Genomic DNA, 25,437 nt, shown 5'->3' on the forward strand with positions numbered 1-25,437 from the left:
GATTGTTTAAAGGACTAGAGAATTTGAAAAGTGCTGTGTATTACAGTTGACAATGCCAGTGCAAATGAAACAGCAATTGATTGGTTTAAGCGGAACACAACGGTCAGAGATGATGCCATTCGGGCCCACGAGTTTATTCACGTTCGATGCTGTGCTCATATCATTAACCTCATAGTTGTTGAGGGATTAAAAGAGGTTGATGATTCCATAACCTGAGTCTGCAACATTGTACGATATGTGAGGGGTTTCCCTCAAAGGCTTGCCAAGTTTAAGGTAATAGCAGAAGATCTGAAGATTGAATGTTCTAGTATACTATGCTTGGAATTTCCGACTCGATGGAATTCCACATACATGATGTTGGATGTGGCACAGAGGTACCAAAAAGCATTCGAGCGGATGGAGGTCGAGGATGGGGGCCTGAGGTATGCTTTGTTGGAGCCAGCAAGAGAGGGCTCGGTGCGCCGGACGCACATGATTGGGCCAGTGTGAGTTATTTTGTTGAATTTTTAAGAACTTTTTATGAGATAACCATGCGGCTATCTGGATCCAAATATACGACTGCGAACTCATTTTTCATTGAGCTCTCAGAGCTTCACTTCCAGTTAGAAAATAGTTGTACTGACTCTACTGGATTGTTATTTGCTATGGCTACGAGGATGAAGATCAAATATGATAAATATTGGGGGAATACTGAGAAGATAAATAGATTGCTATTTGTGGCTGTGATCTTTGACCCCTGAGTTAAGTTGGCTGTTCTAGAATTTTGGATAAATTCCGTCCTCGGGGCAGTGAAGGCTGTAGAGTTTATTAGATTGTTAAGAAGTGATGTTGATGACTTATATAATCACTACAGTACTAGTGCTCAGCCTTCATCTGCAGCTGGTAGCTCCTCACATTCGAGACCGACAGGATCGACAGTTTCCTCAGGTGATACTAACCCATCTGTAGGGGTTAGAGGCCATCGTATTATACGACAGTATCATCAACTCATGTCAACAAAGAATATTATTCATTGTACATCTGAGGTTGAACGATATTTTATGGAAGCTGTCGAAGCACCTAGTGATGTATTTCAGTTATTAACTTGGTGGAAAGTTAATTCCACTAAATATCCAGTCCTTTCCCGTGTGGCCCGAGATGTGCTAGCCATTCCTGTCACTACGGTTGCCTTAGAGTCGGCATTTAGCACTGGAGGTCGTGTGTTGGATGCTTATCGAAGTTCATTGTCACCGTCAACCGTGGAGGCCCTCGTTTGCACACAGAATTGGATAAGTGAAACGCCCATTGGACTAGATACCGTTGGCGTTGATGCCGAGAGCTATAGGCTTGAATCGGGTAAGTTTATATGCTTTTAAATGATGATTTAATTATTTTTAATGTTTTTAACTTCTACTTTTTATGATTTTATAGATCTAATTGTGAACTCTAACATAATTACCGATGATTGAGAGTCTGGAACGGACGCCACTTGAGAGTTGGGATGGAGTTGAGAGAACCTCCTTTCTTGGTAAGAATCAAATTATTCTTTTACCGTGTTCAATTTTTTATTATCAATTTTTTTTCATCTATTGATTGTAACTTTCTATCTTCATTTCAGGCATGACCAATGGAACAAAAAGTATTTGAGTGAAATCCGTGTTTAATTTTTATGTAGTTATATTTCAAGGCTGAGTCATATTGTTATTACGTTATAAATGAGACTGTTATAACTTATGTCTACTTCATACATGTTATTTACTTTTTAAACTATTTATATAGTTATATTTATGTAGTTATATCCCGAGCAAAGACGTGGGATAAGTACTCTTTATTCTATAATTTCTATTAGTACTTATCCATCTTCTCTCAAACGTTTATAATTTATTATCCAACTGAAATTAATTGAATTATACAAATTCGTACCATCATTCTTCTCTATAAAATTTTAAATTTGTGTAATTTTCGACTCATGAGTCATGAGCACTTTTAATGCTAAATTTCAGGCAGACATAAAACAAATTAAAGATATAATCAAAATTCAGTAACAAAATCAGAAGGAATATTTAAATTATTGAAAACTCTTGAATAAACCAAATATTTGTAGATGGTTCACTTTTAAAAAAAAAATATATGTTGCTCACTATCTGAAACGAAATTGAACAACAAAATTTAAAAAATAAAAAAAAAGAACAGAAAACAACAACTAGAAATTTATTTCTGAACGGAGTTCGAAAATTTAATTCGGAGTCGGAGCTCCGACGTCCGTTCGGAACTCCCTCGACCATCGTTTCGGAGTTCCGATTGAATGTCGGAGCTCCGACCTCCATTCGGAGTTCCGATCGGAGGTCGGAGCTTCGAACTCAGATTGGAATCGGACTCCGACTCAGTTCGGAGTTGGAGTCGGAGGGGCGACAAAAGTCGGAGCCCATCCCTAGTGGAGGGTTTCGAACTTCATACATTTCTTTTAGAGGCTAGGGGTTATGCCAACCAGGTTACAGACCTTTGGCCATTCTACTCATAATTTATATTTTATACACTACAAACTATATTTGATTTTTATTTTATTTATTTTATTCTTGTTAAACTAAATAAATTCTTTTACTCATCATCTATACATTACTCATTTGACAAGAAAATAAAAAATAAAAAAATCATGTGTGGCGTGTGGTATAAGGATGGCGCGTTGAATTTTTCATACAACGTAGGCTCCCTTCTCTAGAGTTTGTTTGCAAGATAGTACTTGTCTCCAGTCTCCACCCCACAAGGCTGCATAATTCTCTCTTCTGCTCAAGTCTCTGGCATATGGCGTGTTGGCCCGAAGATGTGGGCAAAACATCTAAATTAGTTACAGACCTTGCTATCAAGTTGATAATTCAAAGTCTGATTTTTTTTTTTTGGTTTTATTTTTTGTCTCTTAATTAATTACTATGCTTTTTTTTCTTCTTCTTATGAATGGAGATCTCAAAATCATGGATTGTAAACAATCGGTACTCATGCAAGCACGGTTCTTGCGTGTTGAAAGATACTGGTATGGATTTTGAATACCATTTTCGATAATTAGTTGAATCCTTGTCTAAAATAGTGTTTCTCATCAAACTTGTGATTATTAGAAACTAAAACAGATGTCATTTACTTTGCACTCTGAACTAACTAATATAAACAAATCAGTACTTTATTTGAACTTACTTAGATTAATCTTTTGGTTTAACCAAATAATTCACCCGATTCGAACCTGACTAAGATGCTCCTCTTGTAGACCAAGCATTTGTGTATGGAGGTGTTGAAAAGCGAGTGATCTTTATTTTCATCATGCAAATTTAGTTAACATGGGAGCAAGCCCCATGCTTTTCTTGCCTTCACACTTGTTATACCTTTAAACCCCTCACCTCCATCGTCTCTTTCCTCTTCAAGAGCATTTTGCAAAATAAGTTATTTGAAGTTGCATCACTGTCATCTAGCTTTCACAACATCAACTTCCTTTTTTTTTTTCTTTTTTTTTTTCCCACTTCCTTTTCAGTGTGTTTTGAGCAGATAAGATGGTAAGACCTCCTTGCTGTGACAAGCTGAACCTTAAAAGGGGTCTCTGGACTGCACAGGAAGATGCAAAGATACTTGCATATGTCTCAAAGCATGGCACAGGAAACTGGACAGCTGTTCCTAAAAAAGCAGGTTAGCTTAATGTGATATATATGGGCTGGATTACTTGAACATGGTTGTAATTGGATTGTGCTATGATCAGAGTGCTGTATGTGATGGTTTTAACATTTCACAGGTCTTAAAAGATGTGGGAAGAGCTGCAGGCTAAGGTGGACTAACTACCTGAGGCCTGATCTTAAGCATGACAGCTTCACTCCCCAAGAAGAGGAGATGATTGTTAGGCTTCATGCAGCCATAGGCAGCAGGTGATCTAGTCTCAAACTTCTACCCAAGCTCTCTCTCTCTCTCTCTCTCTAATCTATCTAGGAATTTTTTTTTTTTCTTTTCCCGTTGTTCTTCCAACATTTTCTTTCTCCTTTCATTTTTTTTGCTGAAGTTTTTCAGATCTAATCGCTTTGAAAGAAATAGTCTGTCTTGACTCTTGAAGCAGACTATCATATGCATTCACTTGCAGTTCCCAAGGCAATCATATTTGTTTTCCGGCACTTACCATGAGTAAATGCTTACTTCTTCTAAAGAGTTTCATATTGATGCAGTGAGACCAAGCCACTTTTCAATACTTCCATATTATGTTTTATCCATCAGAATCTATAATCATGTCTTTATTAATCATCATATTATAAAGTTACTTTCCCACACTTACCTTTATGCTATGAGCAGTTTTGGCCTTGTCTCTCCATGATGAGCATTGAGCACTAAACCTAGAAAAAAAATCCATACGGCGGCACACTCTTCTTGTTGAGGGGTGGATGCCTTAAAACTATTTTGCATTTCTTATGTATGGAGTAGGAGAAAGTGGTGTCATTACTCAGAAGTCATACCAAACACAACTACCATCCATTTTAGTTGTCTGGCTTCTGTTACTAGTTAAGGGATATAAATTATAATGGCTTCTCTCTTATGGTTTATATGTCCAGGTGGTCCATAATAGCACAACAACTTCCTGGGAGAACAGACAATGATGTTAAGAACCACTGGAATACCAAGTTGAGAAAGAAGCTTTCTGAAATGGGAATCGATCCTGTCACTCATAAGCCTTTCTCTCAAATACTTGCTGATTATGGAAACATTGGAGGCCTTCGAAAACCTGGCAGCAGAATTGGATCTCTCAATAAAGATTTTAAGAATGTAACTATGTTGAAATCTGAACCATATCCATTCCCACCACAAGGATTCCCAAACATCAGCAGTCAATTGGTGCCCTCAACAACATCACCCCAAACAACACCAATCCAATTAGACACCTTTTTTAATAGTAACCAAGCTAACAACAACCATTCATTTGATCTTCTCGCCGAGCTCCAAACCATAAAGCTGGTCACGGAGGTCTCGAATTGCAGCCACAACAACACCCACCCACCACCAATCTTCCTCGAAGATTCCTTGTCATCGTCGTCATCATCATCTCCAACCTGTTCCACTGCAGCGCAAGAGAAGTCACCCCTTGACTTAAGTTGGCATGACTTTCTTCTCGACGATGAATTTCTACCAGCTGATCCTCAAGAACAAGAAATCATGGCTTCGCATTCATCAAAGGAATTTGCAAGCCAAAACCAAAATGTGATAGTACAGAAAAATGAGACAAATAAGGAGGCTGCTATAGAAGAATGTATTAAAGCTAAAGGAACAGATTGTGAAATCCTAAGCAATGACTTTCAACCCTCCTCATCCTCTGAAATCTCTTTTGTGGAAGCCATGCTAGATCAAGAATATCGAATGTTCTTAGACTTCCCTAACCTTTTGGAGGAACCATTCTACTACTAAAGTCCCCTCCAAGTTGATTGATGAGATTAATACTATAGTATTAACCTATATAATAGGTTAAAAATAAGGACTTTCTGTTGGTATTTTTTAATAAGACAGTATTAAAATGTCTTCCTCTTTCACCGTCTTTTTCTCATTATCCGTATTTTACATTCAAGTTTTGCAATATACTGTGTGATCAATTTGGATTCGATATCTTCGACTCCGATCAACCCCGAGCTCGTAATCCTACATTACATTCTTTCTCTGTTTTCTTAAGAATCAGTTTGTTAGAACTTGGGATGTTTAAATGGCAGCTTCTAAGTGCACATGTTAAAAAAGTCAAATTGGTTTTAACTAGGGGTGTAACTGGTCCGGTCCGGTTCGGTTTTGGATAAAATCTAAGAATGAACCGGTATGTACCGGTTTTGTATTTTTCAAAACCGATTACGCACCGGTTACCCTCCTAAACCGGTACTTTCGGTTTTACCGATTTTCGGTCCGGTCCGGTCCGGTCCGATTTTTTGATTTTTTTTAAAATGTAAATTTCACAATTTGTCATTAAAAATTTGTTTATAAAAAAAAAACTTTTAGTATTAATTATAAGTATTAGTATTAGTTATAATCTTTTAGTAAAAACTTTTAATATTAATTATAAGTATAACTATAATCTATAGTCTATATTAGACTATTAGTATTATTTATAAACTTATATATTAGTATTAACATTTAATGTAATAATTTATAAATTATAATATGAAATTATTTCATATATATATGTATATATATATATATGAAATTATAAATTAACATTTAATGTATAAATTTATAATTATACATTATATATAAAACTTATTTATATTAATATTTAATATATATTTAAAATATTTTGTATAAAACTTATATATAAAAATATTATTTTTTATTTTTTTAATCAACCGGTCAAGTCCGGTCCGGTCCAAAAAATCTCAAAATCGAAACCGGTCGGTTTTTACATTTTAAAAATCGGTTCTGGACCGGTTTTCCGGTTTGAGTTTACACCCCTAATTTTAACGGATGGAAAAAAAAAATAATAATGTTACATACAATCGTAAAATGCGTAAATATTGTACAATCGTTTTGAAAAAGAGTAGAATTTATTATTAAAAAATTATTATTTTTTTATCTGATTTCTATATTTATTTATTTATTTTCAAAATAATTATATAATATTTATATAATATGATTGCAACTATCATTTCTAAAATAGTAAAACTAGCGATTTGCAACTTTTCAGTTTCTAGAATGTAGAAGCAAAATATGGCATGCAACAATCTGGTGGTAGGTTCCGTAAAAAACCAACCTACTGTTTTTGGAGGGAAAAAGGCTTTTAAGAAGTGGTACTGTGGATACGTACGAAGGTGAGAAAAGAAAAATAAAAAGGTTTGCAGCCATTTTTTTTTATCATTCCACGTATGGTAAGAAAAAATAGTACTTTGATATTATTGAGAATTTTTTAAACAAAAAAGAAGTGTTATTTTTAGAGGAAGTCTTGAGTTCAATAACTTTTGTAAAGTTGGTTCGAATTATACGACAATTAATTAAGTTGTTGTATCTTGAAAGAGATAAATCAAGAGAAAGTTTACTGCACCGATTCAATTGAAACTTTACATATCGTAAATAACTTAAATTTTTTTAAAGAGAGCGATATTTTGATACCTCAATTCAATCAGATTTCGTTTGAAAATTTTATTTTATTGTAATTTTTCATTTTATTACTGTGTATTTTCTAACACTTTCTGAAAAACCTTTTATGGGCACAAGGCTAGATTTTTAGGACAGTATAGCTTATTCCTGAAAATAAGTACTTCATGTAATTGGGTGAATCACTGCTTGATCTTCTCCCAACAGACCATACTCCACTGAATTATTGAAACTAAATTGTGTGCAAGTTGAGTTTTTCTCACACGAAACTCCATAAGAATAAAGCCCCTTGGTTTGTATGAAATTTGTATTGAAGTTAAAGCTTGATCAATCATGAATCAAGATGTTTTGAAGTTATTGAATTGGTGGAAATAACTTTTAAAGTTCTATGAATATTATAATAAAATTAGCTATGAAAATGTAGATGATCTGAATGACCGAATCAGAATAGTTTAAAATCGAGGCACAACTGTAAATAAACGACTCGTAGTACAGCTCATCATGTAGACGACATGTCGACAAATGCAGTTCGGTGTCAAACGACTTGTAGGACAATGTGAGTGTTGCGTATTTAGAAGCAGAGAGAAGATTAGGGCTTACAGAATCGGGAAAATGGGGGCGATTTCTCTGTACAGAGGGAACCTCCACAGAGTTCCCGACGTGCCTCGTCGATGGCTTATGCCAACCCCTAAAATCTCCCTCGGAGTGTTCAAATCCCTCCTTCAGCGTCGCTCCAAAGCCCTCTCTCGCCTCCATTCTTCCACTACCACTGCTAACGCCAACCCCAACCCCAACCCCAACCCCATCTCCGAACAGAAGCAACAGAGCGAATGCCTGAAAGAGAATGAGTCTTCTATTGAGCCTAAACTGGAAGCAAAAAGTCCCTGTTATTGTGGAGAAGGGCCTTCTGGTGAGGAAAAACACCAGAAAGACCAGAAAGAATCAGACGGCGGTGGCGATTTCCCTGTGAAAGTTGATGCAGCTGATGCGTTGCCTGAGAAAGGCTCCGGTGCGGTTGATGGTGGTGCCAATGAGAAAGCCTTGCCTGTCCAAACAAAACTGGCTGACCTTGCAACCCCAAATTTGGAGGTATTGTTCATGCTATGTTTATGGATTATCAATGATTTTATACAGTATGCTTCGTCTTAGCCAAATCCGCTTGTGATTTTCGAAATATTAATGGAGAACGCCGTTATTATGATAAGTTTGTTATGAATTGTCGATGAAGGTCATATTTTTACAAATGATTAATTGGTGGTGGTGATTTTGGTTAGAGGAGATGTGCAGTGAAACCAATTACGTTTTGGTGGAAGTAATCAAAGGATCATTTATAATTTGGTTAGAATTCGGTGGAAAATATGCATTAGTTCGTTCGTATGGATTGGTAAAGAATAACGCAGAGAAGGTGACGAATATCAATCATGTATCTTAAGAAGCTTAGCTTGTTTGAGAGGTCGAATGTTTTCCATCACCATTAACCTTGAGATCTTGATCGCATTACAGATGTCATGACACATTAACTAACCATCAATTTTAATTCTTTAAATGTGTGTTTATGATTCTTCCGCGCTCTTTGTGACGCATGTTAACCATTCTTTTTTAATCTTACGTGCTAGGTAACCAACAAAGTAGATTTGTTAAATGGCAGAGAAAAGAGGAAACGGGAAGTCGAGGATAAGTTACAAAGTCTGAATGCAAAGAAACATAATCTTGTACAAGCGCTGAAGCAGGTAAGCTTTGGTTTTGTACTTCTCAAGCATGGGAGAAGAGATATATAGATGTTATGGGCATACCTATATGCTTTACGTTGGTATAATACTTGTGTTTTACGTTTCTATTTTCTCTGAAAATGATTCGAATAAATAAAAAATTAACTGGCTGTGGTTGGCAGATCTTGAATGCAGAGGAGGAATTAAAGAGGCGAAATAGCATGCAAGGAATGACAATTCGCCCGTCCGTTCCACTTCAAGTGGATGCTGCAAATGACACTGGGTCATTGACTAGGCAGCCCACTCCTAGGACGGGCTCGGAGACCAATCTTGGTGGAGATATGGAAGGGGGAGAAGCTGATGATCCTTTAAACCATAACACTCATCCTCGCCATACATTTCGGATGAGTAGTATGTCACCATCTTCAGAGTCTCCTCTTAGAAGGCCTGCCTCTAATCAACACAACATGGTATTGCGTACTAATTACCACAATATCATGTGGCAAAGTACTTATGCATGTTTCCTTTTATCAGCTTTAATTTACTCGTTTTCTTTCAAACTTTTTTGAACCTTTTCTTATTTTCGTTATTGTTTCTTCATTTTTTTTTTTTTGAGTTTGGTGTGAACTTCTAAAGTGAGTATACATATTTACTATCTGGAGGTTTTAGCTTGGACTTTCAATCAGGGCTGGCTGAGCTGAGTTGGTCACATGCTAATAGAAGCTCTTCTCAGAAGTTACTCTCATTTTCAGCTCACTCTTCCTTTTAAAACCTATAGTGCCATATGGCAGGCCCAACCTTTAGCTCCTGTAAGATATGAGCTGTTACTTATAAAAAAAAAAGAGAAAGATATGAGCTGTTGACCAAATTTAGTGTCTGAAATTAAAGAATGGAAACTATAGAAAAAAAATGATAATGTTTTAGAGCAGCCAATGAGTTATAGTTTGAGCGGCACTTCCTTCAAATATACGAAGTAAGAGGACAGTGCTATGTCTGGTATATGGTACATGCATATATATGTTTGCAATAGATCTGATAACGTGACTAAGTGAGAAAATAAGGAATCTTAGATAAAAATCGCAGAGAGAAAAAAAAAAAGAAAGAAGTTTCAGACTTGAGGTTATTTCTACATCTAGCATTTGAAGTAGTAACCTTGTTTGTGCCTAATGGCCATGCTTGCAATGGCAACAAAAAGGAGTATCTTGAACATTAATTGCAAAGATGTTCCCTTCTAGTGAGTTTAGAATATTGTGTCACACCACCCTACTTATCAAAAGGGGGAAAAAAGACTTCATTAAAGTTTATAATGGGGATTTTGTTGATTTATTTATTTATTTATTGTCTTAGGCCTATTTTATGGGCTTTTAAGGTGTCTTAGAAAGGTTGTTAGGTCCCTAAATAAGGTGTAAAAGGCCCAGTCCATGTTCTAATACATTTTTTTTCAAAAGAAGCTAAGAAACAGTAGGAATCGTTGTTTGATAAAGATTATCATATTTGCCACACTGATAGTTCCCTTTGATTAATGCACGATTCTGGCGTAGGGTTTATTCCCTGAGAATGAGTCCGAACGACTGTCTTGGTGAGGTTCTATGACATAAAAAAAAAAACTGAATTAAGTTTTTGTCTACTTGAGTTAGAATATTAAAAAAGGATGAAGAAGTAATTGCTGATACAGCTGTTTGAATTGCTAAATAAACTTCCAGCAGGAAGGACATATTGATTTCTCCTTTAAAAAAGCGTGATTATGGTGAAGTTGCTCATTTAATGATGCATTATTGTTTGTCAATGTATTGAAGTGTTGCATGCACGTTAGAATTGTGAAACAAAGCCTCTGTCTGCATATTTCTCATTTGTAGAATCTGTCTACATATTGCTAATGTTATTGTATTAGGGATTTGTGCATAAACAACACTTTTAGGACCTTAAGTTATTGTTATTGCACAATTTTATGCCTATTTAATATTTTGCAATAGCATAAATCATGGATAAACATATGACCATGTTCCATGCATCTTAAGAGACCTACAATGAGTCGATAAATATTTTCTACAGCAATGCAATCACCAATATAGGTGGCTGATAGTTTTTTTTTTTTTTTTTAGTTTATGAGTTTTTTTTTTGGTCCCTTATGATGAAAGTACAATATTTTCATTTTTGGATGTCAATTTTATATGAAGGTTTCACACCCCTCACGACCAAGTTTTGGGGTAACTGGTAGTCCATCACGCTTTGCTCCCACAGGGCACCCGGGGAACCCTGCAAACCTGCCCACATTATCTGTATCAGGAACAAATTACATGGCATCCTCTCCTTCTCCTGCTGCTTCTGGTGGTACCTCCACTTTTAGAGATGCTCGGCTGCCAAGTCCGTGGAATTAGAAGGTATCCCATCAACATACTTCATGTGACGTCAAGCTCTGTTTTCAGCTCCCCCTTGGATACAAAATCTTCTGATCGAGCTGAGCTACCATGTCAAGTTCTGATCGGTCAAGCACCTCTTTGTTTTGATTGCCACGAGGCCCTGTTACAGCCTCTCTTCAGGAATCCAGGGTTTATTGCTATGGTATGGAGGGAAAATCAGACAGTTATGTTTTATAACATCCATGCTGAATCAGAGCAACAATGTATTATTCTTGCCCATCCCTGATAACTAGAAACTCCTCACAGGTTCAACATGTACAAAAGAAAGATTTTAAAGAGTTGAACAAACGAGGCTGAGGTTATTTTCTCTCTATTCTTTTATTGTTGTATTCAGATTTTATGATGTTGTCTACCGTTTAACGATAGTGGTCGAAATAGATGTGCTCCTCAAGTAGTCTTACCTCTTTACCTCTTCACTGAAAGAATCTCTTCCCACCCATCGATCACCATATTGAACAAATGAAAAGCTGTACTTTGTACTTTTGGGTGACGTTCAGATATTGCTTTCAGAGAAACTGTATGCACACATGCTGTAAAAAGACCATATTTTCACATCGTTTCTCTAAGAAGCCAGCCATGGAGTTCTTATGTTGCATAATCCTTTTGGGTTTACCAATCCGGCCGGAAAAAGAGTTATTAAGGAGTGGCATCTTACCTCGCCCTCTGCTAATTTTTCAGTGGAATCTAACGTAGACGTTACACAACATGTTCTTGTTGTAGTATAGAAATTTGTTTATATTTGGGTATATGTTAAGAACCTGGTGGGTGAGTGTATGTAATGGAGGAAGATGAATACGTTGGAGATGGTTGCTGCAAGGAAAAGAACAGAGTGCATGGAAGATGTTTGATAAAAAGACTATGAGAATTTGTATTGCCACGGGAGTGCTTCGAGGGCTCCCAATCTCCTTACAATAAAATTCTCTTACAATAAGATTCTTCAATGTCGTTCCTCTCCACTCACATTCCTCTTTATTCTTATATTTTCTCTCACTTGTAACTAACTCTCAAAATGATAAACTAATCTCACTGACTTTAATATTCAAATGACAGACTCAATATTGAAATTCATCTTCACTTTGTAATGCACAGGCTTTTAATCCCAGCATTGTCCCAACGCACAGTTTGAAGTCTTCCAACTCAAACGGTGCGTTTAACAGTTATTAAACGCCGAAAATATAACATAAAACGCACGCACCCATGCGTAATTCAAAACGCACGCACACTGCTCAAATTTCACCCGAAACGCACGCACCCATTCACGACTCCTCAAAACACACGCACACCGACTTTGCCTTCAGGACCTCGCTACGCACCGTTTCCCTTTCCTTCTTACGTCGTCGTTCCAAGTTATGCACTTAACACTTAACACTTTAGCTTCCACTTCTCACTTCCAGTTCGACGCCCATTAGTTTCTCTACTCTAGGGTTCTTCGTTTCTTGTCCCAATGCCAGCCGCCGGTTCATGACAGTATACTTGCACTAAACTGAAATGGTGACCAAACTAGGTGCCGGAGGACACACGGCATTGAAGTACCTAATAAGAAAGTCATATCAAAAGAGCCATGTGGTTGAATACGCGGTTATGACCAATCGATCCTGAGTCTTTGGCATGTTGGAGATTGCCAAACGTGACAAGGGGTCATAAGAAACAAGAGTAACGTTGTATATAGTGCGGATTATTTTTTTTTAGAAAATATAGGGTTTATTTTAAAAAAAATTATTTTTTATATGAATCTTATATTTTCTTAAACATTTTTTAAAAAAATCACAATAGTATTAAAAATATTTTTTTAATCACTACATAAAAAAACTTAATCGGTTGATTATGCTTAGTTTGGATATAAGAAGTGTTTCATCTCATCTCATCATTATAATTTTTTCAAATTCTTACACAAAATATAATAAACAATTTAATTTTTTAAAATTTTAAAATAATATTAATATTAAAAAATGACATTTTAATCATATTTTAATTTTTAGTTTATCTAATCTTATTTTATCTCGCTATCTAAACAATGGTGACTTTTGTCGGTTGCTATAACTTAATTCCTTGATAAAACTTTATTGTTTGCAGAAATTGCTAGAATGTTGTGGAGAAGAAGAAACAAGATGCTGTTTGAAGACAGTTTTTTAGCCCTTTCCATTTGGGTGAAGAGAGCAACACAGGCGTACAATGATTTCCAACAAATGCAACACAAACAATTCCATTCGAGAAATCATGGCAAATTGGATCAAATAGGCAATACTCATTGGCATTCTCTTGAGATAGCTTAGATTAAGATAAATTGAGATGTAACAGTAAGAGAAAGAGGCCATAGAATTGGAGTTGAGATTGTAGTTAGAGATTCTGAGGGGGATCTATTGGCTTCGTGCATGCAACCATTACAATTCTGTTCACAAGCTACTATGACAGAAGCTAGAGGTTTAATATCAGCTATAAAGCTATGCAAAGAGCTCAATTTACATAAAGTAGTTTTTGAAGAAGATTCACTTAAGGTTGTAAATGCAATAAAACAACATTTTCAGAAGAATGGTATGTTCCAATATCTTGTGAAAGATGTTCATTCAATCTTGGTAGATATAAGATGGAAGATAAGACATGTAAAGATGGGTGCTAATCAGGTGGCTCATCAGCTAGCACCAGTGTTTTAAATTTCGTACTGTACCAGCCGGTACGGTCGAAATTTTTCGTTTCGGCCGTCCAGCCGGTACAGGTACTATATATGTTCCATACCGGCTAAAATACAGGCCGTACCGGCTATACCGGACTAAATTTCGGCCTGTACCGGCCTATATTTCAGTCGGTACCGGCCGATATTTCGGCCTGTGTTTTTATTTATTTATTATTTTATTAGTTTTTCAAACTACAAACTTATTTTTTAACTCCTAATTCAAACTAAACTATTTATAATTTTTATATATATGTATTTATATATAATTTATTTATATATAGACTATTATTTTGGAATATAATTTTTATATATATTTATATATATAATTTATTTATATATCGACTATCCCGAAACGTTATCCTGAAACGCTATTCCGAAATAGTATCGGTATCGAAATATTTCGTTCCAGTACCTTGATCGGTACGACGTCCGATACGGTATTCAAAATATTGACTAGCACAACAAACACTTTACCAAATTTGTGAAGTTATTGATATTGATTTTATCAATTCAGATATAAGTGCTTAAGTTATGACTGACATACATAGATCAAATTTTTGTCCAAATGTAATAACTATAGCACAATCTACTGTAAATGATGTAGATCATAATAATGTAGTGTTTGTTCTTGTCCTAAACAATGAAAGAGTGGGGCTATTATGCCGCACCATTTTTATCGTTAGGCGTATTGTTTAGTATTTTTTTTTATAGTTTTTTAATATATTTAAATATTTTTAAAAAATAAAAAAAATATTAATATACTTAAAATCATTTTTTTAATTACTAAATATAAAAAAAAAAAAACTATACAAGCGGACAACTAAAACGATAAGAATGAGGCGGCAGACTATTTTACTCACAATGCAATGTCTGAAGGCCATAGTGACATTATTTGAAACGAAGTCTGAAGTTTCGAAAAAAGGAAAAAGAAAAAACAGGAAAGCAATTCCCTTTCTGTAGGAAATGGGGCCCGCCCTTTTTCCTCTTTGGTAGTTAAGTTCTGAATGTGACGGATGGACGCAACGCGCACCACTCTTCTCTCACTCCCACCAAAAATTCACACCTCCGCTTCCACTGCCTCACTCTCTCTCTCTCTCTTTCTCTCTGGTGTTGGAAGTTATAACCTCAATTTGGATTTTACACCAAGTCCTGAATCTTCGTACGGGTCGTGGATGAGTTCGGGTCTGTGGAAATGGATCCTCCACTGATAAACGAATCTTCGTTCTCGGCGGTCAACCCGTCCGCCTACAGCTTGGCGGAGATTAGGCCACTAGGTACGGATCCCGGCGGTGGGGGACTGGGGCTCCGGATTGGAAATATGGGTCAGACCCCTCTAGCGTTCCGCGAGAGCTCCGCGAATCGCGACAGTTCGGCCGAGGAATCTACAGTGACTGAGCAGAGTGGCGGTGGTTGTGGTAATAGGAAGAAGAGGAAAGAAGTGAGCTCGGAGGGCGAGTCGTCGAAGACGGTTTCTTGTGGTAGTGCCAACAACTTGGTCGGTCTATCGCTTTTACTCGTTCGCTTTGATTTTTTTTGCCTCAATTCTCTGTTTGGATGTCGGGAAAATGAGGAAAGTGATAGGAAAGAAAAGCAGAAAAAATGATAAGATTTTCAGTCTAATGTTTTATGTTGTTCTTGTGTTTTTTTGTTTGGATAGATGAAAAGCCTGAATTTTTGGTTTAAGCTGATTTGAGTGGGCGTCTTTTCCTGTGTAGTTTCCGAAACTGGACAAAGGTTCCAAATTTTTTGCTCTGCATTCTATTTATCCAAAAAAATAAAAAAATAGAAACTTATTCTGAGTGGTTTTTGTAGATTGTGTTTAAGCCTGAATGTGACCATTTGGGTTAAAAGGGCTTATTTTACTACGTTTTCTTGGCAACTTAACTGGGTTTTTGGGTTATTTGTGTGTGATTTCTTTTTATTTTTGCAAACTTGCCCGATATAAGTAGCATTGTGTCTCGAACCATCTTATTATTATAATTTTTTTATTTTATAATATAATAAATAATTTAATTTTTTAAATTATAAAATAATAAAAATATTAAAAAATAATATTTTAATATTTTATTTAACTTTTAACTTTCAATTCGATTGATTTCATTTTAATATACTGTTTACTGTCGGCACGTTGTCTTGTTCTTCCTATTTAGCTTATCTTGTCTTGTCTTCTTCAATTCATCTTTGAGGAATATCTTGTCTTGTTCTTTCTATTTAGCTTATAACTAAGATTGTGATGTAAAACAATGGAGTTTAATTTTGAATTTTTACGAAATTAAGCATTGTGCGACTTGGCATGAAATTGGTTGCAATTTTATTAAGCAATTTAGCTTGTGAATTTGCTTAATTTTAACGCCAGTTTTCAAACCCTAGTTTGACAGTGCTTATTCATTTCGAACAGAAAGAATCAAATGGTAAACGGATGAAACTAGCTGGATCCCGAGATGCGAATGCTTGTTCAATAGCTGAAGCGCAAGCTAGTTCAGCGGCTGGAAACATGCGAGCTGAAGAAAGTACTAAACCTTCTGAGCCACCTAAGCAAGACTATATTCATGTGAGAGCGAGAAGGGGCCAAGCTACTGATAGCCACAGTCTAGCAGAGAGGGTAATCCCGTTGAGTCTCCTTGAACTCTGCATTCCATTTATTACGTAATTTCTGAACATTATAAACTAGACTTTCGTTCTGTTACAGGAGCTCTAGATCCAGATGTCTTTAGTATTTTACTGTGGGTGACTGTTGTCTAGGACGTGTGTGGTGGTAAAGCTGGTTAACAGAACATATTTATATTTGGAAACATATTACTTACCTACCCAAATCGGCAGGCAAGGAGAGAGAAGATCAGTGAGAGTATGAAAATTCTCCAAGATTTGGTCCCTGGATGTAACAAGGTATGTAATGTTTTGTGTTGGTTTTTTCTTTTAACATAGGTACCATAACTGTCATTACTCTGATTAGTGATATACAATTTATCATATGAAAATAAGTTAAGGGTTCTGTGTGATTTGTTTTGACATATTTCACTTTTCTTACCTCCTGAATAGATTAAACCAATTATAACTCTGCAAAATCTAAAGGCGAGTTCAAATTCGGCTTTTCTTGACTTAGTTCCAACTTCCCCACTGAACAGGTTATTGGAAAAGCACTTGTCCTCGATGAGATTATTAATTATGTCCAGTCGCTGCAACACCAGGTTGAGGTGTGTATCTCCGTTGCCACTTTATGATATTAATTTCCATTGTTGATCCTGAACCTTTGCTGTAATTAATTGGGTTTTGCAGTTCCTCTCAATGAAGCTTGAAGCAGTTAATTCAAGGTTGAATACGAACCCCACCATTTAGGGATTTGCTTCGAAAGATGTAAGCTTATGTACGCTGCTTGGTTACCTGACATTTTTGTTACACAGTTTATTGTTGGATACGCTGAGGAGATATGCTGAATATGATACACTGAACTACCGAAACTGACATATTGGTCCCAGCTCCAACTATTACTGTAACGCCCCGTCCCCGAGGGTCCGGAGAGTTAACTCATATAACCTGATAATCAACTCTAATAAGGCTAGAGTACTTCCAAATTCAAGAATATATATTTTCTTAAACCTCAAATCACACGTAAATACTTCAATTAAATAAACCATATAAACTCATCTATCCAATTTTCAATCCAGCAACTCAAATAAAATCAACTCTTCTTCATGTCTCAAATAACAAACTAAAATAATGAAACATTAACATAAGTCTCCATAAACCGTCTAAATCCATTGAAGCAAACTTAAGAAATATAAATAACTTCCAACATCAACACTAATACCACGAGATACCCAACAACCATTCACTGCTAATCTTCTCCATAAACTCTAATATTGATCCTCAGCTGAACAATCAATTTCATCTGAAATATTATGGAGATAAGGGGTGAGTTATCAACAACTCAGTAAGCAGAGGACATATACTAGTGTGTAAACATGAGCATTTACAGAAATCAGAATGCAGAACAAAATATTTTCTTTCAAAATGCAGAATCAGAATAATGTTTTCAAAATGCAGCGTCAGAACATGTTACCAAAAATATCAGAGCAATAGTTCGAAAATATTCATAATCAAAATCCCTTTGGCATAGCATAAACTGAAACATCACATCTTATCTTGTCATATCAGAACAAATACCATGTTTAACTCCCGTGGTAGGGTTGTGCAAATCCCGGTAGCTAACCGAGCAGAAACAGAATGTGAATCTTCCCCTTATTCATTCTCGGAGTCCCGAGTGTGCACATAGGAAAGACCACGCAGAAAATCACTTTGTTTCCAAAGTGGGTGCACCAGAAACAGAAAAGTTGGTACCAACCCGAACAGAGGCCACAGTTTTACACCCGTGGTGAGGTCAGAACGGATCAAAAACAGAAATAGAAATAGAATGTTATGCCAGAGGTTTTCAGAAATCACATCAGATCATTTCAGAGTACAGAAAATCTTTAGAACAGAACAAAATTATTACACAACATAATTTATGCACAAAATTTCATATTCGCTCTCTTTTTCAAAGTTCAGAAACAGAATGTCAAAAATAAGCTCATGTCTACACCAGTCATGACAGAAAATAATTTCTTCTTAAACAGAATCTCATGAGTAATGCAGAACAAATAACTGAGGCAGTTTAAATTTCTTTTCAACATCAAATATGTACATTTTCCAAAAATAACCTCAGCTCATTTTATTTTAAATGCAAAGTCTAGCATAAGAATCCCGCTTACCTGAATTTCTTAGCTTTTTCGAAATTCTTCAAAAACGTCGAACAATAATTAATCGTCACATATAAAATAATCACGTAATTCTCATAAATATATAATTAATCACGTATTTCGATATTTAATCCTAAGCTTATAAAATAATCTATTTAATTCCTCAAAACCTAAAATTACCACTCATCACTTTCTAAAATCGTCAATGCTAATTTTAATACTATGACTAAAACATTTAAAAGTCAGACCTATTTACTAATGAAAACAACTTATGAAGCTTAATACTAAGTAATATAATTATCCCAAAATATTTTAAAATAAACCATGACTATTTTAAATAGACTAAATCATATCTAAAGTGTAAAAACAATATTACTCCAATATTATTTACTCTTAACATAAATCTTTACTTAATAACATATTAAAAATAGTTTTCTGTAATCATAATTAAATAACAGTGTACTAATACATAATAATAATAAAAAAAAAACCCATTGATATAACATGCAGTAAAGGGCATTACGGTAATTCACTTAATTCCTTGCAAACTAACCAAAACAAAACCTACGTAAATAGAAAACATGCACGGCGGAAACTACCCAAGGGAAATCGAGGCGCGACGGGCTGGCTGGAGGGACTGCAGTGGTGCGGCAGAAGAGCAGGAGCGCGGCGAAGCTTCCGTCGAGCAGCGCTGGGCACGAGACAAAGAGAGAGAGAGAGAGGTGAGTGAGAGAGAGCGAAGAGAAAGGAGGGAGTAACCGAGGGAGGTACTCACCATGAGGGTGCTACGACAGGGGTGGCCTGAGGGTGTTCGGCGCCCTTATCCGCGCGGGTGGCGACGGCCTGGAGTGCTGGAGCGGTGCGGTGCAGTGCAGTGGTCCAGTGGATGAGACTCTGTTTCGGGAGGCCAAAAACAGGGGAAAAAGCTGTTGAGTCTTCCGTGAGAGGGGTGGCTCGCGGTGGTGGCTTTCGTGAGGCGGGATCACCACGCGGTGGAGCTCTCGGTGGAGGGTGAGTGCAGCGACTTATGGTGGTTGGACAACTGTGTTTTTCGGATGTCACAAATGGTGGAAGTCAAGGCGTGAAATAGAGGCTTCACGGGCGCTGGTGGCAGCTTCGTCTAGCTGGGCACGGTTGGGGTGGTGAACTAAGAGAGGCTGAGGTATAGACGCGGACGGTGCTTGGCGGCGTCGCGGCACGCGGATAAGCTTTGGGGTGCGAGGAACCGAGGGGATGAAGGCTGAGGAGGAAAAACTGGGCTATGGTTCCGCGTGGGAGGCCAGCGGCGTGAGCTATCTTCACATACATATATATATATATATATATATATATGTAGGTGGATGAACAAGAAAGGAAAACCCTAGAGAAGTAGACGTGTGTGTGCATGCATACCGTGAACGAATGCGTGCGTGTGTGCATGCTGTGCGACGGAAAAAAAAAATAAGCCGTGCGAAAAAAAATAAAATAGACGGAAAGAGAAGGAATTAAAAATGAAACATGCGGGAAAGAAAAAAATAATAATAAACTGCCAAGATCTCCAAATTAAAGGAAAAAAAATCGCTACTCAAATTCGTAAAATAAAAACTTAAAATACCAAGCTCAAATAAATAAATAAATAAAAATCTAAAGTCCAACTATACCAATTTTGGGTCCGGGTGCTACAATTACTTTTTCTTGAATTGCATTCTTTATCAAAGTATGACCTCTGAGAGGGCAAGAAATAGATGACATGGCACAATCTGGACTATTGACTCTTAATGGAGGGTGCTAATTTGATTGCAGGGTGCGATACATTAGTTTGAGTTGGATCAGGAGCAGGATTAGTACTTCAGTTCGTAATCCATAATCAATGGCCAGCTTTGCCTAGGTTTCTCATCATCTGGTGTTGAAATGAGTTTCTTGTCTGTTTGAACTAATATGTTGTCATTATGTAGAAAATGCTTTGATCTTCTCCTGTATTATTAACTGGATAAACATTAGACAATTACCTTAGTTTGTAGAAAAAATCTCCTAGGTTAACATTAGTTGTTAAGGCAAGTAAGCAAAGAACTGTACTTTCTGGGAAAACGTCGTCCCACTCTCGCTGTCGGCCTTTCTAAACCCTCCATCCCCGTGATCTCGCCACCGTCTCTCAGTCATAACTCGCAGCACAGATACCCACTCTCAGCACAATCATAACTCCCCGATACCCACTCTAGTTTGGCGAGTGTCTTCGCACTGCCTGCACATAAAAGATTGCCCCCTAGCGACTTCGCCGAGGGTTGTCCAGTGTTGGCAGGCTTCCGACGACATGGTTTTTTGCTAGATCTGTGTTCTGACGTTGTGTTCCTTGTGTTCAGTCATCGGCCATCCCTCAGGCGGCTGATTGTGTTTCCGGCACATCGACCGACACAAACAAGAATTGAGACTCCAACAAGGGTGTTAGGGACCCCGGTCTTGTCCTTAACACTAAGGTCCACGAGCTTGTCTTGGTGAAGATGAAGACCGAGTGATCTTGTCAACTTGCTTGGCTTTCCACAAAAGGATGGTGTTTGAGTGATGGAATGGTGATGCACTTGAGTAGGCTAAGTGTTTAGGCTAAGGCAAATCAATGTGGGTGGCTAGACTTGTTCTTGAGTAAAGTACCAAGATGATGGAATATGAGTGTTCTAAGAGATGATTATGGGTGTTTGATGTAATGAGAATGGTTTAAGGGTTGCCCTTGTTGTTTGGGCCACTTGGATGGTGATTAGGGTAAATATGGTGTAGTGTAGCTAGGGTTTTGTGGGGTGGCTAGGGTGGATTTCGAGATTTGCAAGAGTTGGCTTAGGGTTGGAGTTTAGGATGATGCTAGGGTTTGAGAATGAGATGGAAGAGTGAGGCTAGAGTTTGGTAGCTAAGGTGGGCGGATTTGGATTGACTTGGTCTTAGGAAGATTGGCTAGATTTGGTTGAGTTAGGGGTGGATATGGGAAGTTTGTAAGATGGAAGAAATCTTTGAGTGAAGAGGGAAATTTAAATTTGAATTAAGATGACAAGTCAATAGTTGACTTAGAGTGATTGTAGGAAAAGTGATTTAAGGAATTGAAGAGGATTTGCAATTCCTTAAATTAAGGGATTGGAATTGAGATTTGAATTTGAATTTGAATTGGAGGAAGTCAAGATTCCTAAAAGGAATGAGTTTCCTTATAGAGCTTTGAGGTGGGCGGCTAGGGTTTATGGTGGATGATGAGGCTATTTATGGTAAGTGACAAAGATGGTAAGATGGGGACACTAGGGTTGGCTCCACTTGAGTTTAGGGTTTAGTGTTGGGAAGATGATGATGGACGGCTATGGTTTAGAATTAGGGTTTTGGACCTAGGGCAAGAGTGATGAATCTGGAAGGTGGAATGGCTGGCTAGGGCAAATTCAAATAAGCAAGGGTTGTCGAAATTTGAATTTGAATTCAAATTGGGAGTGTGTTTCGGCTAGGGCAAGTTTAATGAGGCAAACCAATTATGGAAAGGATGACAAATACTAGGTTGGTCGACTTTTGTGGCTTGGATGGATTGGAAGAGCAAAAATAAGATGAGCACCAAGAACATTATGATGAACACTCAAGAACAAAAGCAACAATACTTATGAACTTAAACGAACAAAAGAACAAACAAGATAATTCAATTCTTGATTCACGAATTGCACCAAGTTGCAAGAACAAGATAGATTGAACCACACGTATTCACGAATTGCAAGGTGTGATCCTCTCTTAGGGGATTCGCGTATTGCACCCCAAAGAGCCCAAATGCCTTAGCACCGAATGGTGATCTCAAGAATAAAATAGTCTACCCACTAGGAAATTTTTCAAAAGATGTAAATGCAAAATCTAATGATCCTATTTATAAGGATTACAACTTGAAAACTCCCGATAGGTCTCTTGAAAAATAAATAATTAAATAAAGAATAAAAAATAATATAGTTGGCATGGGTCAAATTGACCCATGGCATGCATGAGCCCATGGGTGGGCTAAGCTGGCCCATGGTATGGGCCATCGGCATGGCTGGCACGGTTGTTGGCATGTGGCTGACATGGGCTGGTCTGGGCACTGGCATGGCTGGCTTGGCCCCCAGCCTCCTTGGGCATCCTGGGCATGTCAAGGCAGGGCCCATGAGGCTGTTTTGGGGCTGTCTAGCCTTGTCTCCACATGGGTAGTGGCTTGGCCATTGGCCACAACACATGGGGTTCTACCATTCCCCCTCCCTTCAAGAAAATCCTTGCCTTCAAGGATTAAATTTGAAAATGTCCATGCCCTCTTATCTTTTTCTTCCTTACCCATCTCTATGGCAAAACACTGTGCTGCTCCTTTGTCCAATTTTTCTAACATTGAGACCTCACCCGACTTAGTCTCTTGGGAAGATAAAGTTGCCCATACATTCTTCTTGGACCCTTACTTGAATTCTATTGTCCTTTTGTTGTAGTCAAGCACTACCCTTTCTAGGCCCTTGAGCTATGAATTGCCCAATATAACATCAAGACCTACCAAAGGAAGTACATGTAGGTTCGCCACTACTCTCATTCCTTGCACATTCATTTTTACTTCCTTCACTAGTCCTTCACATTTCATTTTATCCTCACTTGCCATTTTCACATCAAATGGTTCTATAGCAATTGTTTTCAACCCAACTTTAGTAACAATGTTGGAGTTGATAAAGTTGTGCGTGGAGCCACTATCTACCAACAAAGGGACTTCAATTGTTCCTATCCAAGCCATTACTCTCATGGAGGTATTCTTTTGGGTCCCAATCATGGTATTAAGGGATAATTCGGCCTCTTTATTATTATTTTTCACTTTGGCCTCTTCTTGATCGGACTCTTCATTACATGTTTTCACAATATATTCATCTTCCTCTTCTACACTCCTATTATCAACCAACATGTACACTTGTCCTGATCTACATTTGTGCCCTATGCCCAATTTTTCTCCACATTTAAAACAAAGACCATTTTTTATTATCTCTTGTACCTCTTCCCTTGAAAGCTTCTTCACTTCAATTTGCTTAGTTTTATTAGCACTCCCTATTTCCTTATTGCCTTTCTAAGGAACATTGGTTTGTAAGGGTATAGTAACCTTACTCCCAATTTCCTTAGATTGACGTTTCTCCATATTAGTGCTCTCCTCTAGGATTTCTGCCATCCTCATAGTCTCTTGAATTTTAGTGGTATGTTTCAACTTAATTTCCTTGGTTATCCAAGACTTCAACCCATCCACAAATGCGCCCGCAAGGGCCTCCTCGGACCAACCTCTCACAAGTATTTGGAGTTGCCTAAACTCCTCAATGTAAGTATGCACTTTGCCTTCTTGCGTCAACTTGACAAGTTGTCCATGATGATTAATGGTTGGGGATGGCCCAAATTGCATTAGGAATTCTTTTTCAAAGGCTGTCCAACCCAATCTTCTCCTCTCCTTCTCATATTGGTCCCGGATCCACCTCCACCATTTATTTGTTTTTCCCTCTAAATAAAAACACGTCGTCGACACTCTTTCTTGCCTAGGCACCTCATATGCATGGAAATAGTGGTCCACCTTATCTAGCCATTCATATGGATCTTCCCCATTAAACTTGGGAAAGTCCACCTTTGGCCTCTTAGGTCCCTGGTCATAAGTCCGGTTTCCCCTTCTATTATCATGGTGGTCAACATCATACCCCCTCCCATGATGGTCTCTTCTTCTCTCATAATGGCCTCCACGACCATAAGGTCTCTCATACTCATGCTCATGCTCAAACTCGGGCTCAAAGGCTTCCTCTCTTTGTGGTCTCTCAAGCCTTACATCTTGATACTCTTCTCTCACACTTGGGGTTCTAGTGGGATGATCAATATTTGGGATCCACCTATCAACAATCACTCTATTGTTTTCAACTCTACCCCCCTTCTCAAGTCATTTTGTGGTGGCTCACGTACGGACCCCGTGACACTTGTCTCGGCCCCATCCACAAAGGCTTCATGCCCTTGCCTATTCGGACTATGTGGGGGCCTTTGACCATTAGTTTCCACCATTCTCCTTTCAAGCCTCTCAAGACTTGCATTGGTCTCCCTCTTATGGGTCTCCATCTCCCTTCTACTTTCCTCAACCACACGGTTGGTAGCATTCAAGGACATTGTAAGTTCGGCCAAGGTAGTCTTGACCTCATGGATGAGGTGGTCAAGCCTTAAGCCTTGCATTTCTATGGCCTCTATACGTTCCCGGTTGGAACCCCCTTGTTCTTCCTCTTGAACCACACAACTCATGGCTAACAATTTAGTGGTGGGGCTTGCTTTTAGTTCACAAGTCCAACCTTGGGTCCCCCACCTTCAAGGGTGGTCGACCCCTTCCTTGCACAAAAGGTCCAACCTTGGGTCTTCCACCAACTTGTGTGGCTGACCCCTAAAAGAAAAATTACTCCTTTCTCCTCCTCAACCCTCAAACTTCATGTATTTCACAATCAAGAAAAAAAATCAATTGGATCCACGAGGGACTCCCCGAACCAATTCACAAAGCTTGGGTTAACGCGTTGTTTACCTCCTTAGAGAAGTGAGAATTTATCAAAATTTCCAAGCAAGGTAGCCCTCTCAATGAAAGCACCAATTAATGGTAGGGACCCCGGTCTTATCCCTAACACTAAGTCCACGAGCTTGCTTTGGTGAAGATGACGACCGAGTGATCTTGCTAACTTGCTTGACCTTCCACAAAATGATGGTGTTTGAGTGATGGAATGGTGATGCACTTGGGTATGCTAAGTGTTTAGGCTAAGACAAATCAATGTGGGTGGCTAGACTTGTTCTTGAGTAAAATACCAAGATGATGGAATATGAGTGATCTAAGAGATGATTATGGGTGTTTGATG

General features: G+C 37.8%; 3 protein-coding genes across 4 annotated transcripts; all 3 read left to right on the forward strand.

Annotated features, from left to right (window-relative positions):
• Positions 1-3,515: 3,515 nt before the first annotated feature.
• LOC108990168 (transcription factor MYB35-like) lies at positions 3,516-5,400 on the forward strand. The gene is made up of 3 exons (XM_018964050.2): positions 3,516-3,648; positions 3,752-3,881; positions 4,554-5,400. The coding sequence occupies exons 1-3, from the start codon at positions 3,516-3,518 to the stop codon at positions 5,398-5,400; spliced, it is 1,110 nt and encodes a 369-aa protein (XP_018819595.1).
• A 2,266-nt stretch (positions 5,401-7,666) lies between these two features.
• On the forward strand, positions 7,667-11,599 carry LOC108990167. The gene is made up of 4 exons (XM_018964049.1): positions 7,667-8,151; positions 8,679-8,792; positions 8,954-9,241; positions 10,949-11,599. Exons 1-4 carry the CDS (start codon positions 7,675-7,677, stop codon positions 11,147-11,149), a joined length of 1,080 nt encoding a protein of 359 aa, XP_018819594.1. The 5' UTR covers positions 7,667-7,674; the 3' UTR covers positions 11,150-11,599.
• A 3,210-nt stretch (positions 11,600-14,809) lies between these two features.
• Positions 14,810-20,644, forward strand: LOC108990159 (transcription factor bHLH79-like). 2 transcript variants are annotated; one of them, XM_035693755.1, is made up of 6 exons: positions 14,810-15,357; positions 16,261-16,464; positions 16,683-16,748; positions 16,988-17,056; positions 17,139-17,216; positions 20,381-20,644. In XM_035693755.1, exons 1-5 carry the CDS (start codon positions 15,055-15,057, stop codon positions 17,196-17,198), a joined length of 702 nt encoding a protein of 233 aa, XP_035549648.1. In that variant the 5' UTR covers positions 14,810-15,054; the 3' UTR covers positions 17,199-17,216; positions 20,381-20,644. The 2 variants fall into 2 exon arrangements, with proteins under 2 accessions (XP_035549648.1, XP_018819578.1); XM_018964033.2 differs by lacking the exon at positions 20,381-20,644 and having other exon boundaries at positions 14,812-15,357; positions 17,139-17,324.
• Positions 20,645-25,437: the final 4,793 nt, after the last annotated feature.

Source organism: Juglans regia, chromosome 9 (genome assembly GCF_001411555.2).
Source record: "Juglans regia cultivar Chandler chromosome 9, Walnut 2.0, whole genome shotgun sequence".
NCBI classification, from domain to species: domain Eukaryota; kingdom Viridiplantae; phylum Streptophyta; class Magnoliopsida; order Fagales; family Juglandaceae; genus Juglans; species Juglans regia.